At 40.4% G+C, this 17,540-nt stretch overlaps 1 protein-coding gene across 3 annotated transcripts in view; it reads right to left on the bottom strand.

Annotated features, from left to right (window-relative positions):
• SYNPO2 (synaptopodin 2) overlaps positions 1-977 on the bottom strand; it is a 167,508-nt gene extending 166,531 nt beyond the window's left edge. The window contains exon 1 of one of the 3 annotated variants that reach the window (XM_045799076.2): positions 758-977. In XM_045799076.2, the coding sequence (XP_045655032.2) occupies positions 758-862 (105 nt within the window). In that variant the 5' untranslated portion in view covers positions 863-977. The remainder of the gene's footprint in view (positions 1-757) is intronic. The other 2 variants (XM_087866422.1, XM_045799077.2) reach the window with 2 other exon arrangements.
• Positions 978-17,540: the final 16,563 nt, after the last annotated feature.

Here is a 17,540-nt window from a genome sequence, read left to right as displayed (position 1 = left end):
TTTAGACAATATCAGATTCCCTCCAGCAAACTGGTAGCAAAAAACAAGCAATATAATGGAAACAAAAACATTTAAAACATTTAAAATCGTTATTAGATGCATTTCAAAGTTTCCTATAAGTTACTTACAACATATTTTTAGTGTCTTTGAATTTTATGTTGAGCACTTAACTAGATGAGTACACATATGGAATGCAGTAGATTCTTGCATTTATTTGTCAAATCCTTAAAAGAATATTCTTTCAAATAGATTATCTGACATTTTCATCATATATTTAAAAGTATTGCCCAAAGTTGGCCTTTTCATAAATGCTGCATTATAAATGTCACTACCAAGGCTTTATACAAGTCCCCAAGAGACACACCAACTGGTTTTGCTGAGCTGAGCATTTCTCTTCTGCCAGAACCAAGTAAAGTAACACGAAACAATAACTCAACTGCATATTCTACTATTGCCTAGAAGAAACTTCCCAAGTGTCTTGCTGGTTGTCAGAGAAGCTGATTAGGCTTTTCTTCAGCTGACAAATGCGGCACTCTTTTTTTTCCCTATCAATTACTGGTTAATTACACATATGCTATGTTACTTCAAAGCTTTTTGGAAACACGAACAAACCCGCATCGTAGAAAAATTTAACATCGGCGCCAAAATCAAACTAATACATAAACTCCTGAATGAGAACTTGAAAAAAAACCATCAACAGGTTGCTCTCATTCCTTCCCAGAACAGAGCGGTGATAGCATTTCTTTGGTGGTCCTACCTTAGCAACTTGCAGGGGCTGCTTCTGCTCCTTGCCACCTTGCAATCGGAACCCCCAGGGCGCCCCTCCGGTCATGGAAATGCAGATAAAATCCCCCGTGCCCATTTTCTCCTTTCAGTTGGGTAGCATGAAGAGCTTGAAAAGACAGAGGAGGCTTCGGTGCAGTTGAGATGCGTACTTAGCTGCAAGCGCCTGCCCAGGAGGCAGGATTGGGGAGCGCAGAGCTTCAGCTGCTGCTGCGGCCGCTGGCCGCATTCGCAAGGAGGCAGAGGCGCTCCCGAGCATCAAGGACACAGCCCACTTTTGCGTCACGCTCCTTTGCTCAGCCCACTTCGGGCAAAGGAAAGAGACTCGCTTAGAGAAGAAGGTCCTCATTTGGGGCGAGATGGGGGAGGGGAAGCAAAAGTTCTCTAGCACTAACTGATTTAATGCCAGCACTTAAAGAATGATTGAAAAACCTTCCTTTAATAATCCTATGAGTAGTGGAGAACACGTGAAGGTCTTAATCTCCAGGCCACGAGTGACATCCTAAAATATGAGCTCTGAGAACTCAACTACTAGACAAATTGATTTTCTCAAATAAATGTTTCGAGAATGACCACACTGATGATTGAAACAGACCAAAGGGAGTTCAAGAGGGTGAAATTATTATTATTTTTCTAAGCTTCTACTGTCTAATTCCATAAGAAGAGGAAATAAAAGAAAGCAAAACATTTGTTGTTGTTGTTTTTTAAACCTCCTACTCTAAAAGGTACTTTTTTGAACTTTGAGATAGGTGCATGTATTTTAGAGTTGAGGAGGGGAAGGAGAGGCAGGAGGAAGAGGAGAAGAAAAGAATTTCCCCCTGGAAACTACATTCTTTAAACTGTGTCTCTTGCATGGTTTGGAGTATTTTAAATTTAAATAAGTGTTTCATTTTCTTCCTTCCTCAGCAGGAAAGAAACTTCTTAAACCAAAATAGTCAGCCAACTGCATACAATGTCACTTACAAGTTTCTTATTTTTATAGTCCCTGATCACAGTGTCCTGAGTCTGGGTGGTCCAAAATAAAAGTTGATTTTATATGTGGTCAAAAATATTTTAATGTTTTAAATCTGAATACAATCTATCAAAAATTGTACAAATGGAACATTTTTATTTTCCCATTATATTTTTATTTTCCATGACATTCATCCACATAAAAACATACCAAATAAAGAAAAGCCTGGGCAAGTTAATTCGTGTTACACGTGGTACCAGACAAAACTGACTTCCAGACCCTCTGCCTGTTTCAGTAATGGGAAGCACTCTGCAGCGAACCTTCACACAGCCTCGCTCCCCGGAAGCCAAATGTGTCAAGTGATTTTGTTTGTGCCTCCCCACAAAGAGTAAGAAACCTTCACTCAGAGACCTTCAGCACTCAGAGATCCTTTGAAGGGTGTGAAGCCCAGACGTGAATCTCAAGTTTGATTCTCTCCCAAAAGGTGAATTGAATTTACCCAAATCTTTCTTTGAAAAAAAGAATTTTACAAGTATCATTCTAAAGTATGAACTCAGAACAAAAGAAAAAGAACTTCAGGGACTGGGGCACCTGGCTGGCTCAGATGGCTAAGCATCTGTCTTTGACTCAGGTCAGATCCTGCGGTCCTGGGGTCGAGCCCCACATCAAGCCCACATCGAGCCCACACTGAGCCTCACATTGGGCTCCCTGCTTAAGGGGAGTCTGTTTCTCACTCTCCCCCTTGCTCGTGCTCTCATTCTCTCTCTCAAATAAATAAACAAAATCTTTTTTAAAAAGACATATGGATCCAACTTCTAAATAGATTGCAAATCTGCCTCTTTATTCCATTCCCACTAGTGCGATTACTTCTGTCACTGGCCTTGATTTCAACAATCTCCTAACTTGACTGTCCCATGCTTTTTTCCACCCTCAATTCATTTTTGACATTACAGCCAGGGTGAAATTTCTAAAATGCAACATTTATCGTATTTGTTTTTTCCCCTCTGTTTCAAGTCTTCAAGGGCTTTCAGAATAGTCAAAAGTCCTTTACCTAGAGAATACGTTCTGCCTCCCACTCCTCACTTCTTTTCCAATGTCATCTCCCACCTTGAATTTTATGATTCAGACACACAGAACTGCTTTTAGTTTCTTTAACCTGCTCTGTTGCCCCATCTGCTAGGTCATGCTTCCAAGCGATCTCGTCCTCCCCACACGTAGATCACCTGATAATTCCAACTCATCCTTCTGGCCTCAGATTACATGTCACATTCTCCAGGAAGCCTTTCCTAACCTTCCTGCTCTGCTCCTGTGTCCAGGTCAGGTGTCCCTTCCACGTGCTGCCATCACCCTGCACTTTCTCTCTCATTCAAATGGTCTCTTAAATTATCTGAATCCAACACTAGATGATTAACCCTGTGAGATTAGCAGATGTTTCCAATTTATTCAAACTTGTCTCTCCAGGTCTAATACAATTCTCGACCACTAATTAGTGCTCAATTAATATAAGTAGAATGAAAGACCAGATACAACTTCCCAGAATAAAGGTATAGAAAAGAGAGCCAAAGCGTTCTAATTTCTTTTCTTTTCCTCACTTCATTTGACTTGGGAAAATCTGAAATAGAGCAAAATTCTTGAATTATACCACTTAACGACCATGTGGAATATTTAGTGACAGGCTCCCTAACATTTTGCACTTCCCCCATTGGGCAGTAACTACTGGGTTAGGTAAAATTGATCCTCCCACCCCAACAGCATGGATAAGTTGGTTGATCTAAGACAGGGTAATCTTTCCTCCTTAACACAGAGATTAGTTCAGGAACAGATACACAACCCAGGCCTAAGCCAAAGACATTACCCCAGCTCCAGTGATTAATTTATATATGGTTCAACCACAGGGAAGCTTAAGACTCTTCCAGATAGCTGTCAGGGACAATCCTGTTCTCCCTATGGATATCGATAACAGCCGATGGGGGAAGCCAACGTGAAGGGGAAACCACCATAAGGTATTTTGGGAAAGGCAGTCTTCCATGGGTCTCTAGTGCTCCTAGATGTCTTTCCGGATGTGTCAGAATTCAAGGTCCTAATGTTTCTTTTCCTGAGCTATTTCTTAGGCTTGTGTTTGTAGCAAGGAACCTTGATGGATGTGGTAATATCTCAACGTGGGACAAAGAGGAAGTTTGCTAGTTGATTGCAAGCAAAAAATAAAATAAAATAAAAGCAATGGATTCATTAGGCTTAGTGTACCTTAGCTGTTATGGAAATCCACTGTGTAAGTAGCAAGCATCTGGGTAATATCTTGTAAACCCTATGGAGTCTGAAGCAAGATTAACTTGTAAATATGGTGATATACATGCTGCTTGCCGGGCCAAAGAATCTCATGTCTTCTTCCAGCATCCGTGAAGCAGTAGCAGGTTAACTTAGTAGCTTGCAGGGAAGGTGATATCAAGTCCCAGACCCAACAAAGTGAAACTGAGGCACAAGCGGAGAAATGGAACCAGAGCCCTGGTCAAACAGCACACAGTCTGCTCTTTATTTTATTTGGAATTTAAGAATTAAGGCAAGAGTAAAAATTCACTTTCTTAAGGAAAAAAAGGGACTTGAGTGGTTTTGAAAATGACCTTTGATAGTAGCTACACTTGTGGCGAGCATAATATACAGACTTGTCAATCACTATGTTGTACACCTGAGACTAATGTAACATTGTACACCTGACACAATGTAACAATGTCAACTATACTTCGATAAAAAAAATGATCTTCTTAGACTAACTCTACTTCTATGCCATTTAAAGGATTTACCAATATATCAGTTGTTCTGTTTTATAATACCATCCATCCATTCATTCACTTGATTATTCATTCCGCAAATAATACCTATATTATCCTTCCCAATTTTGACAGCACAGTAAGATTTCTGAGCCTAACATGAATTGGGAAACCACATTATCAAACAAAAATATTCCCGTAGGAATGACTTATTCCAGAATAATTTCACATTGGCCACCTATGCAGGCTCATGCCTCTTTATAATTTTTCTAATTCCGTTTTTTACTAAAAAATATGTGGGGGTGGGAGTGGGAGTGGAGAGTGTACCCCACACCACCAACAAGCAGTTCTCAGGATACAAGCAGGATATCCAAGAATTCAACTCAGTTTTGACACTCTCTACCTGGAGATAGCTTCAGATCCCATAGGTAAGGGCATAGTCCCACAAGACAGGTCCCCGCCCCCCAACACACACATATACACTTCAGACCCCACTCATAAGTCCAGGTTATCACCTGTACTTCTGACCAACTGGCTATAGATCAGAGGTTCCAAATATCCCCTCCTTGGATTTGATTAATTTTCTAGAGTGGCTCACAGAACTCAGGGAAATACTTAAACTGTTTAACTATTTCTTAAAGGATATGATATAGGATACAGAGAACAACCAGATGGAAGGAAGGGCAAGGTATATGGGAAGGGGTGAAGAATTTCCATGCCCTCTCCAGACACACCATTCTCCCAGCACTTCCAAGTGTTCGCCAATATAGAAGCTTTCCAAGCCCTGTACTTTGGGAATTTCATAGAGGCTTCATCATGTAAGCATGATGGATCATTTTCTCAAGAAAATGGGTGGCGGAGCTGAAAATTCCAAGCTTCTAATCCTTTCTTGGTCTTTCCAGTCGCCAGCCCTCATCCAAAAGGCCACCCAGAATCACCTCAGAAGAATGAAAGACACTCCCACCATCCAGGAAATGACAAGGATTTCAGGAGTTCTGTATCAGGAACAAAGGTCAAAGACCAACATTCAAACAAAAGATGCTCCTAGTGTGCCGGGAACTGGGGGCAGAAACCAATATCTACTTTCTATTATCTCACAACATTATTGTAAAGTTCTCTGAAATTTAGAAAAAAAATTGTAATAAAATACCATATTCAATATCTATACCAAACCCAACTCTTCCTTCCTTTAGGGCCACCAAAATTTGGGGCTTATCAAAAGGTCTTTTTCAAAAAAGATTTTATTTATTTATTTGACACAGAGAGAGAGAGCACAAGCAGGGGGGGCGGCAGGTAGAGGGAGAAGCAGACTCCCCGCTGAGCAAGACGCCCAATGCAGACTCCATCCAAGGACCCTGGGATCAGGACCTGAGCCGAAGGCAGACGCTTAACTGACTGAGCCACCCAGGCATCTCTATCAAAAGGCCTTAAAAAAAAAAAACAAAAAAACCAAACCAAACCAAACACCAGAAACCTGGCAGGCATCTGACAACATTAGCTAATATATTTATGTGAGTTAAATTTAAATGAATCACCAAATGAAACCACATGGATTAAAGTCCCCGTAGGATACACACACATTAAAAGCTTCAGTTCAAAAACCATATTTTATAAAAGTGCAGTGTGTGTGTGTGTGTGTGTGTGTGTGTGTGTATGTGTGTGTGTATACACTTTAGGACAACAAAGATGGAGTTAAGTAAATATATTAGAAAAAATAGGTTTAGACGTCTGTTTTCTCCAAATGTCAAGAAATGAACTGAAAATTTTATTTCATGAGGTCTACTAACAATATCATTTTGTTACTTTGTTTTACTAGTAAATATTGCATGTTTGGTATTTCAGATAGTATTATTTGAAAGACCAGAAAGAGTAAAGATAATTTTTAAGGAAAAATGTAAGGTAATGTCAATGAATTACTAAAGATTTAAATGATAGCATCTATATTTTTAAACAAATCAAACCATTTTTTCTATGGGCTACAATCATTATTTTAACTGTCACTAAAATATACCTTCCAAAATCAGGGTTAGAAATTAGAGCTTTGAGATAATGTATTTTGTTTCTGTTTTGTTTTAATTTTTCCTTCTGTAAAAAAAGGGACTGACAACAATGAGACATACAATCGCGCGTGTGGAAAGAAACGAATATCCCAGACAAAGACGACAAGATCTTTTCAAATGATCGTTCTTAGCATTTGGAGGAAACATGCTGGTTGGAATTAATTACAGGTAACAGAACTTTATCTCAAGGGTTAAAAAATCGGATGATGGATGAACATCTGTGAACTCCTATTAGACAGTGAGGCAACTCTCTGACTATTGGAGAATCACCAATTCATTATCTACTGACCCCACTGGGGCCCGCTGGGACTCGAGTATTTGTGCTGTTTCCTGGAATGCATGTGCATGAAATGTCATCTGAGCAGGTGGTTGTGGTGTTCTGCAGCATTCCAGGGCAAGACAGAAGGGGCAGCGTGAAAGAAGACACCCTCGAACCGTCCTAACAGCATTTTCCCTGCTCTCTGCGTGCTCTCTCTTGCTCTGAGGCTGACTGCGGTCTGGGGAGAAACTACCCCTGCTGTTGGGGGTGGTTTAAAATCCCATCATCCGGGCTTGCAGAGCTAAGGAGATGCACACCAGCAACTCCTACTTTTACCCAAAGCCCAGAGGTGCTGCCTTGCCCGACCTCGCAGCATGAGGGAGTATAGGAGTTTGCTAGGCGTCCGTTACACAGTACCACAGACAGGGTAGCTTAAACAAGAGAAATTTATTGTCTCACAATTCTGAAGGCTAGAATCCGGACATCAAGGTGTCAGCAGAATTTTTTGAGGCCTATTTCCTTGGCCTGTAGATGGCTGTCTTCTCCAAGTGCCTTCACATCTTTCTGAACCTGTCTCTCCTAACCTCCTCTTTTTATAAGGACACCAGTAATACTGGATTAAGCCCATTCCAAAGATCTCATTTTAACTTAATTGCCTTGAAAGACCTTATCTTCAAATACAGTCACATTCTGAGATACAACAGAGTAGGACTTCAACATATAAATTTGGGGGATAAATTTCAGCCCATACTAGGGAGGCAGAGCATAGTGACAGCCAAAGTACCAGTTAGTTTCCTTTTCAATATACAAAAAATATATAAAAGGCATGTGACAGGATAATTTTCGAGATTTTGACAACATTGTTCATTCTTCAGATTTCCCCCTTCTTCTCTTCCAAGGAAGTAGTCAGACCCTTACAACTTTCTTAACTCAGGGGTTTTTGCTGAGCAAGATTAGAAGGTGGTAACAGTGAGGCCCAGCTTTGTCAGGCCTAAACTCCATGAAACGATTTTGCACAGTGTCCCAAGTGGAGAGAAAAACAAGGAAAGTGCCCTTGAGAAAAGCAAGGGAGGGATTTAGTCCTACCTAGGAATTTCTGGCAGTCTGGGGGTCTCCCAAGTAGTATTGACCACCATGCTGCTTTCAGAGAAATAATAGCAAGATGGAGACAGCCACAGGGTCTCTGGAGGCTGGACACCAAAGCAGGGCTCCCAACCTTTGCCAACACTCTTCAGCCACATGCGTATCACAGAAGCTGCCATTGGGTACCTGACCGCTGGCCAAGACTGTGGACAGTTTGGTGACCAGTGAAGGCAAACGAGTGATGACCTGTTGCTCTGCTGAATCCCAATAACTTAGCAAATCCTGTGCAGGAAGTGACCCTAACCATACTTGAGCTTGGCTTTTCTGCCAGTCCAGTGAGATGGGAGACTAGAGTTGGAGTAAATTTATTAAAATTATAAAATAATATTCTTGAACTAATTAATAAGATACTTACATTTAAGCTTATAGTTCATTAATTCATTCATTCATTCAAATGCTTTTGGCGGGGGCGCCTGGGTGGTTCAGTCCGTTAAGCACCTGCCTTCCGCTCAGGTCATGATCCCAGGGTCCTGGGATGGAGCCCCACGGGTTCCCTGCTCAGCGGGGAGCCTGCTTCTCTCTCTCCATCTTCCCCTCCCCGCTGCTCATGCTCTCTCTCTCTCTCAAATAAATAAAATCTTTTTAAAAATTTATTATTTTTTGGGGCACCTGGGTGGCTCAGTCGTTAAGCGTCTGCCTTCGGCACAGGGCGTGATCCCAGCGTTCTGGGATCGAGCCCCACCTCGGGCTCTTCTGCTGGGAGCCTGCTTCTTCCTCTCCCACTCCCCCTGCTGGTGATCCCTCTCTAGCTAGCTATCTCTGTCTCTGTCAAATAAATAAAATCTTTAAAAAAAATTTATTATTTTGTGTGCGTGTGCGAGCATCCTAGGCAACACTCCTGCTCTCGTGGAGCCTACATTTCACCAGAGAAAGCAGACAATAAGTACGTACACAAGTAGAGAGAGAGATGGGGGCTAAAAAGAGAGAGGAACAGGTTGATACGGCAGAGAGTAATGCGAGTGATAGGAGGTCAGAAACACCTCCCTGAGCTGAGACACAAATGATAAGGATTTGATTTGAAAGGCAGGAAGAACAGCAAAAAATATGCTTTGTCAATACAACAAAGATACGAAGGCTAGTGCAGCTGAAGTAGAGTAGATGTGTAGCCATGACTGGAGAATCTAAGAGAAGGTCAGTGAGGCTAAAGGTCAGGACCCTCCCTCCGGCCACCCCTCCCAAGGCTCTGGGAGGAGCACCGATGGTGTGTTTACACGTTCACATGCCGTTGTAAAATTTGCCAAAGTAAAATACTTCAACCGAATTTGATTAGGATTGTTGTCTTTCTCATCCAACTTCCCCTGCAAGAAATGGTGGAGGACCCACGAGCCTTTTTGGAATCCAGTTAAGGGGAAGATGAGGTGGGGATTTGTTCAGCTTGGGTTTCATGAACTATGTTTATGTGGTTCACAATCGCATTCGTGAAACGTTATTGCCAGCTGCCCAGCATAGGAATGAAGAGCTTCCAGGCATACGCTTACCATGTGTTGTGTCCATTTGCCTTGAGTGAAAACATTAAAGGGCAGGGCCAGAGGTCCTATCATAGCATCAACCCATTCTAAGGCACTGACCCTGTACATATTTGTGGAATAGAGGAGAACATAGGTTGAAATGTATAGTACCACAAACTCGTCTGTGGAATATTCTTCTAATGGCTAAATTCAAAAATCACCGATGAACAATTCATTTCTTATTGATGCCTAGTCAGACACAAAGGTGTCTCCTTTCGGGAATATGCCAGATAATGCAGCACATACAATTATAAATGCACCATACATTCTTTATGGCCTTTATTAAAAAATAAAATTTATTAGAATTCTTATGTTTATAGGCACAAACCTGTAGCCATGTTATACTGATTACTTCTGTATGAGAAGTCCCATGTTGTGTGCAGTCTCATTACAAATTATAAAAACTACTATTGATTAACTATGGTAGATGTTAATGGAAAAAAATGATATCATGAAATTTTTGTCATATAAAGAAGAGATCAAAGAGCACTCAAGAAACGTAAGGGAAAAAGAGGTGTGTCAGTTAATTAATAAAAATACTGTTATTTATCTGAATTTTGAGATGTTTGTGGGAGCTGGCTAATTTGTGTGGGGCTTTTTTAATAGATAAAACTAATACTTTTCATGACTCAGTTGTCCCTCTTCTGATCTTTTGATTTTTCATCAGTCTTTCCCCCTCTTCTTTTACTTCAAAGCTTCACAAAATGAATTAAAATGTCTGCTTTGCCCTTACGCTTCTGAAAGTTAATATTAAAAATAGATACATTTACATTTATAATGTCGAAATGCCTAAAAGTTGCAATAGTAGTGTTAAAAAATGCCTAACAAATAAAATAAATAGTGCTGATGGGGGTTGCTGAGTGAAACTTTATATTGGAGCCAAATTCTAGATACAGGTAGTAGCTTAAGTCAGGAATCACTTTTAACCTATTAAACAAAAATATGATTCAGATTGCTGCATTTTCTTGTATCAAAGTAATGTTTTCCAGACTAAACCATCCTAGACTACCAACCTGTCACATGCTTGCTATCCATCCTGGCTTTAAAAAAACCTCCCTTAATTTATTCATTCATGTAACAAATGTTTATTATTTATTTCAGGCAGTGTTTTAGGCATGAGGGACATGGAAATTAACAAGTCGGACAAGGCCTACGCCCTCCAGAAGCTCATATTCCAGTAGGCAGGGCAGACAACGAAGACAACCCTATGTTCTGTCAGATGGTGGCAAGTGCTATGAAGAACCATGAGTTGCAGGTGTGGGGTAGGGGTAGGCTGGCTACTTCAGAGGAAAGCTTCTCACCAGGAGGAGGTGATATCTGAACACAGACCTACTGCATGTAGTTGAAGTGCTGGTGGTTACCATTGTTGACTTAAATAATAAAAGCAGGGGTGCCTGGTGGCTCGGTTGGTTAAGCATCTTTGTCTCAGGTCGTGATCTCAGGGTCCTGGAATCAAGCCCCGAATCAGGCTCCCTGCTCAGTGGGGAGCCTGCTTCTGCCTCTCCTTCTGCCTGCTCTTCCCCCTGCTTGTGCTCTCTCTGTCAAATAAATAAATAAAATCTTTTAAAAATTAAAAAAATCATAAAATCATAAAAATATTTCGACCAGACAAGACACTGTAAGTGTATCCTTTTCAGAGGCAGCGCAGACAATAGGAAGAGGCCTGGGCTTGATGGGAATTCAACCCCCCACCCCGCAACCTTGCTGCCATTTTCGGCGTAGTCTTGGGTACATCGTTTGTCTTTTCTGAACCTCGGTATTCTCTTTCAAAGTTCCTCAAGCAATAAGTGAAATTTTTTTTTTTAAAGATTTTATTTATTTATTCGACAGAGATAGAGACAGCCAGCGAGAGAGGGAACACAAGCAGGGGGAGTGGGAGAGGAAGAAGCAGGCTCACAGCGGAGGAGCCTGATGTGGGGCTCGATCCCATTATGCCGGGATCACGCCCTGAGCCGAAGGCAGACGCTCAACCACTGTGCCACCCAGGCGCCCCAAGTGAAATGTTTTTAAACACCTATTTTTTAAACAAGTGCCTGGCATCTAGTAACTGCTCCATAAATCTTCCCTTTAACTTCTTCCTTTGCTATCTAAGATGGGTCTTCCCGGTTGGGAACACAGAGGCATTAGTGGAGAGTTTTTGGAAGGAAATACCTTTTCATTGCAGGTCAGTGCAACAGGCTTCCCATAAGAGTAAGGAATTTCCTAGAAAATTGCTAATCGCTTGCAAGGCAGCCAGCACTCACTGAGCAAAGAGAAAGTAAAATGGCCCCTCGTCCGAGGGGCATATGTTCAGCTGCCCAGAATTTGTTACTCTTCATACCTCTTTGGAATTAGACAGGCCTGGGTTTGTGTCCTGGCTGTGCCTCCCACCCCCAGCTCACTAGCTGGTTACCGTGGCTCCTATGCCTCAGTTTCCTCATGTGTGGAGAAGAAAAGGCTATTGTAAAGGATTGATGAGGTAAATTGATGCTCAGCACTATGCTGGAATGTAGGAGGCACTTGGGTTTTTTTGTCGTTGTTATTGTAATTAGTAGTAAATAATTAATTTTTTGACCCAGGACACTTTCCCAATTCACTATCTTTCAGGTTTCTCAGAAGACCATGAAGTAGTAGAAGTATTAGACCTTTCAACAGAACTGTGAAATGAGCCCCTGAGAGAGCAATTGGTTTCATCCATGACTGGGATTCCGTGGCAGTTTTCATTCCCTAGCACCTCAAATAGTATATATTTGCTGATGGGTTGACTCTATGATCTTCCACTGTGCGTCACATCCAGATTTAATGAAATTGCTAAACCAGATAAGGATTTGGGAGACTCTTTTTCTGCTCTGCAAGCAAGGGAACCTCTCGGCCTTCCAACATGGTCATTGAATCAATTTTTATGGGTCCAAGATTTTGAGTTTTCTGAAGGCAATAGTAGCTCCTCAGCAAATACACATGGAATGAAATTGCATAGACTCACATTGAATGTAACGGAAACACTGTAAATGTAATCAAACTAACATATTAAACTTGGTTTGGGCTGTAATTCCAGGTTTCAACTTTTGTGAACCAACAAGTAGAGTGGCAAAGAATAATGTTACAGGATTTCTTTTTCTTTAGTGCCCATGGTTCTTGGTCACGCTGCTTCAAAGAATGAAGAGGTAGACCAGACAGAGTGGTGGCAGCAAAGCAAGGTTTATTGAGCAACAGCAAAGTGATAGCACAAAGTTCCCAAAGAGGAAGGGGACCTGAGAAGGTTGCCACCTCAGTTTCTAAGTCTAGGAGTTTTTTATGGTCCTGTTGACAGGCTGTTTTAATCTGATTAACCCTCCCTGCACCTGTCATCCAGTCCCGTTTTTATCACCTATCTATCACGTGGGAAAGGGTGGAGGGCTCCTTCCAGGGTGATGTAAAATCCTTTTAAGGGTGGTTTCCTCTTAGGGTGGGGGCCCTTGTCCCTGCCTGCCTTGCTTTCAACTATCCTTCTTCAATAATACTTTTTCCATCATGATAGTATTCTCTTTGAAATCCTGAAGTAGATACAAACATTAAGCCCCACCTAGTAAGTGTCATTTTCTAAACTCTCTGGAGAGAGGAAAACTGGCAGTCAGATCAAGTAAATTGCCTTAAGTCACACCAGAATCAGTGAGACAGCAAACCAAACTCCAGAGGCCTCTTTCCACATCAATGGTACACAGAAAAAAGTTACATGGAAGTCACTTAGGCCATTGCCCTGACAACACATTCTGAGGATTTTCCTGGATTTTGTTTTTTAGCGCTTTGTCAGATCTGGCCTTAAATATCTCTAAAAATAGCATTTCCTTCCATTTTTCTTCTTTTCAACCTGCGTAATTATACCCACATCCAAGGGCTCTGACTTCCAGGAGAAGTTTGTCTGTCATTTGAAATATAACTTCCAGTTCTCTTTTTATATTTCTAGTTCTATTTTTCTTCTATTACTATCTTTTTCTTCCTTTTTAGTGCTGATACTAGTAATGACTACGATTATTGGGAATAGGACCATCATATATGAAAAATTTCTTCTCTGCAATAATTTTAAATGTCTTTGAAAAATCTTTCCATCTTTCATTAAAAAGTAGCTTTTAGGGGCGCCAGGGTAGCTCAGTCGGTTAAGTGTCCAACTCTTGGTTTCGGCTCAGGTCATGATCTCATGGGTCATGAGATCAAGCTCCATGTTGGGCTCCACGCTCAGCAGGGAGCCTGCTTTTGAAGATTCTCTCCCTCTGCTCCTCCCCCAATTTTCATGCACACGCACACTGTCTCTCTCCCTCTCTCTCTAAAATAAATAAGTCTTTAAATGTGTTGAAGAACTTAAAACCTAAGCTTAATACCTTCAATATAAGGTATAGAATTTTTTTAAAGTAGTTTTAAAATCAAAACTTTAAAGTCATGTTTGAGAAAATCATCTGCCAAATATTTACAGAATTTCAAGAAAATGTAAGAAAAGGTTTTTGAAAGGCACACGTAAACATGCATGAACATTTGCATGGATTGACAATTTAAAAAGTTATGTTATCATTATAGGAAAATTTAATGCACACATAAGATACTTCAAACACATTCTTTTTGATGCATCTCATTTATGAATGCATTTTTCAAATCCAAGAATCACCCAAATTTAGATAATCAATTTGAAAAGTTGTAAAATCCAGAACAAGTGTATTATACTTTTGGAGGAATAAAGTTGTTTTTTTTTTTTTTAACAAGTGCAGGCAGTTAAAAAAACATATACGTGAAGTCTAACAGAATCATTGCACAGAAATTTCAAGTAAAATTATGTCTCTTACACCAAAATTTTTCATTAAGTAGTTTTTTGAAATCAGAGGGTAGAATAGGAGTGGATTAGGTCACTGCAACTTTTCCTGTGAAGTGCACATTCAAAGTTGAATATGACAGAGCCTGACACGCAGGGAATTTTCAGTCCCAAAATTAAGATAATGATCATTAAAACTGATTTCACTTCATTCTTTCCACATCCATTTTATCCTGTTTTAGCAATAAATGAAATCCAGATGTTGGAATGATGCAAGATACTTTATTTTAAGCCCTGTAAAACAGACACACGCTTTCTAGTTAGTATAACCATTCATTTAAAAAACAAACCCTTTAGTTTCTTTACGGAATTGTTTTGGCTAAGGAAACCCTGGGTTGTAAATCATTAAGGGTTACCAATAGCTTTCAAGATGAGTAAATAAATCGTGGATACCCAAAGTCGTGGTATAACCCAAAGTCACAAAATAACACTGTCTCAGAGGTTTAAGTCACTTTTGTTCAAAGACTGATAAAATTTATAGTATGGTAAACGTGCTTTTGTCACAGAATTAGTGGAACGACAAATACACAGATGTTAATATTCAAGATGCAAAATAAATTCAGTATAACATCTGACTAACAATATTCATCATTAAAGATTAGTAGAACAAATCATTAATAAGAATTATAAGATTTTAAAGTGGAAGCATACAGGTAATAGCTGTCCATACAACAGCACTAATATTATTTTGGCCTAAGGACAACTAATCTCAACAACCTTGAGCCAGTAAATCATTTCCTTTCTTTGGCTTATGAGTCTATTTGTGAACTACTTACCTCTACTTCATCTGTTCTGTGGAAGAAGAGAGAAACGTTAACTCTTTCAACGTCTATCTGCTCTTGAGGGAAAGAAACTACATGGAAGCCATGCTTATTAAATAATACATTATCAAATATAAATTATTATATTCTTCAGATGAATTTCAAGGAAAACATGCACCATGAATCACATAAATCTGCATGTGGAACTGTTCTATTAACAGAAAGATGAAGTAAATGACCATCTCTAATAAAGGTACTGTTTTTAAAAAATCTGTAGCAGCCTCTGTGTGGCTCAGTCAGTTAAGCAGCTGACTCTTGGTTTTGGCTCAGGTCACGATCTCGGGGTCCTGGGATCGAGCCCTAGGTCAGGCTCTGCGTTCAGTGGAAAGTCTGCTTGAGGATTTCTCTCTCTCTCCTTCTGCCCCTCCCCCGCTCACTCTCTCTCTTTCTCTCTCTAAAAAATAAATAAGTCTTTTTAAAAAATCTGTAGGGATGACTGATTGATATTGAAGCATTTACTTTGCCTATTCTCTGTGTAACAAATAATACATTTTTTTTTTAACACAGATAGTTAAAGGGGTGGTCTATGACTGAAAAAAATTAAACAATAGGTACAATCAGGAATCTGCTCTCTACCCTTAAAATAAACTGTTTGGCAGGGCACCTGGGTGGCTCAGTGGGTTAAGTGGTGGACTCTTGATTGATCTCAGGGTTGTGAGATCAAGCCCTACCTCAGGCCCTGTGCTGAACATGGAGTGTGCTTAAGATTCTTTCTCCCTCTCCCTCTGCACCCCCCCCAATAAATAAATAAATCTTTTGGCATTATTCTTTAACCAACCATGCCATTTGACCTAAATAACACATAATAATGTAGATAAATATACTAATATCTTTCAGTGCCTTTGGACATTTAAAAGAAAATGATTGAGTTCAATGTATACATTTGCATAAATTGAAGGAAATTCAAATATGCAGTCATTCAGCTGTAATATATTAGACACTAGAGATACGAACTCTTGGTTCCTGCCTTCATGGTATCCAAGATCTAGAGCAGGACTTGGCAAACTATGAAGTGAGGGCCTTAGCTCTCTGTGACAACCACTCTGCAGTCTCAGTGCAAAAGCAGCCACAGACTATCTGGAAATGATAATGGGACTGCATTGTAATAAAACTTTACTTCCAAAACAGGCAAGAGCATATTTGGCCCATGAGCTGAAGCTTGCTGATCAGTGATTAGAATAAAGGAAAAATAATATAACTAACAAAATCATAATATTGAAAGATAGTTCCTTGGAACTGTGTTTCTGAATATTAGGCGATATCTTTCAGCAGAACAAAATGGCCACAGAAACTACTAGAAAAGCCAAGCACACTTTTAAAAACACCCATTTAAAGACATCAAAAGTGGGGCACCTGGGTGGCTCGGTCAGTTGAGCATTAGCCTCTCGATTTCGGCTCCAGTCATGATCTCAGGGTCATGAGACTGAGCCCCACATCAGGCTCAGTGCTCAGGGTGGAGTTTGCTGGAGATTCTCTCCCTCTCCCTCTGCCTTTCCCCCATCATGTGTGCTCTCTCTCTCTCTCAAAATTAATTAATTAATTTAAAAAAAAGACATCAGAAGTGCTGAACCAACCACGATTAGGAGGTGCCAATTTTCCAGAGAAGGACAAGAATACAGATTTTGCCAGGCGGGCACTGCAATCGGGGGAAAAAACAAATCAGCAGAGCCTTTGTTGATCCCTTGGGGCAGCGCAGTGGTTCTCAGGGGTAATTTGCCTCCAGGGGACATCTGACAATGTCCGAAGCCATTTTTTGTTTATCATGGTGTTGGGGAGGGGATGGTTTGCTTTGGGCATCTAGTGTGTAGCAGCCAGGGATGCAGCTAAATGCCCTGCAAAGCAACAACCCCCACTCCCGATGAAAATTATCTGGCTCCAAATGTCAGTAATACCTAATTTGAAAAACCCTGGGCTACAGAAACGAAACTGAAGGCTTAGAATCTTACATACACACTCGCCCCAAGTGTATATAATTCTTAATCCCGATTTGGGTTAGAGATTTTCTAGCAATCACTATGTTAGATTCTTACAGTCTCAGATCTGGAATATTCCTGCCCCTATTAAATTCCACACATGGAGTGTTCTGAATCGTCTTCATTCCCCCAGGTCCCAAACCCCCTACAGCTACATTCATTCTCAGCAAAACACCTTATCACTTACCTTAATGATTCTGTTAAAATCATCCTATAGGGGGTGGGGGTGGGGGAAGGTGGTAACAGGGTGATGGGTATTAAGGAGGGTACGTGTTGTGATGAGCACTGGGTGTTACAGGTAACTAATGAATCGTTGAACACTACATCAAAAAATAATGATGTACTATACAGTGGTTAACTGAACATAATAAAAAAATAAAAATTAAAAAATAAAAAATAAAATCACCCTACAAAGTGCTCTCCTTCCTTCCGTTCCACATATTTTTTCTGTAACTTCAGG

The sequence above is a fragment of the Ursus americanus genome, chromosome 13 (genome assembly GCF_024610735.1).
Source record: "Ursus americanus isolate L20-20 chromosome 13, mUrsAme1.1.p, whole genome shotgun sequence".
Lineage (NCBI taxonomy): Eukaryota > Metazoa > Chordata > Mammalia > Carnivora > Ursidae > Ursus > Ursus americanus.
Note: the sequence above shows the minus strand (reverse complement) of the source record. Positions and strands in the feature narration are given on the sequence as shown.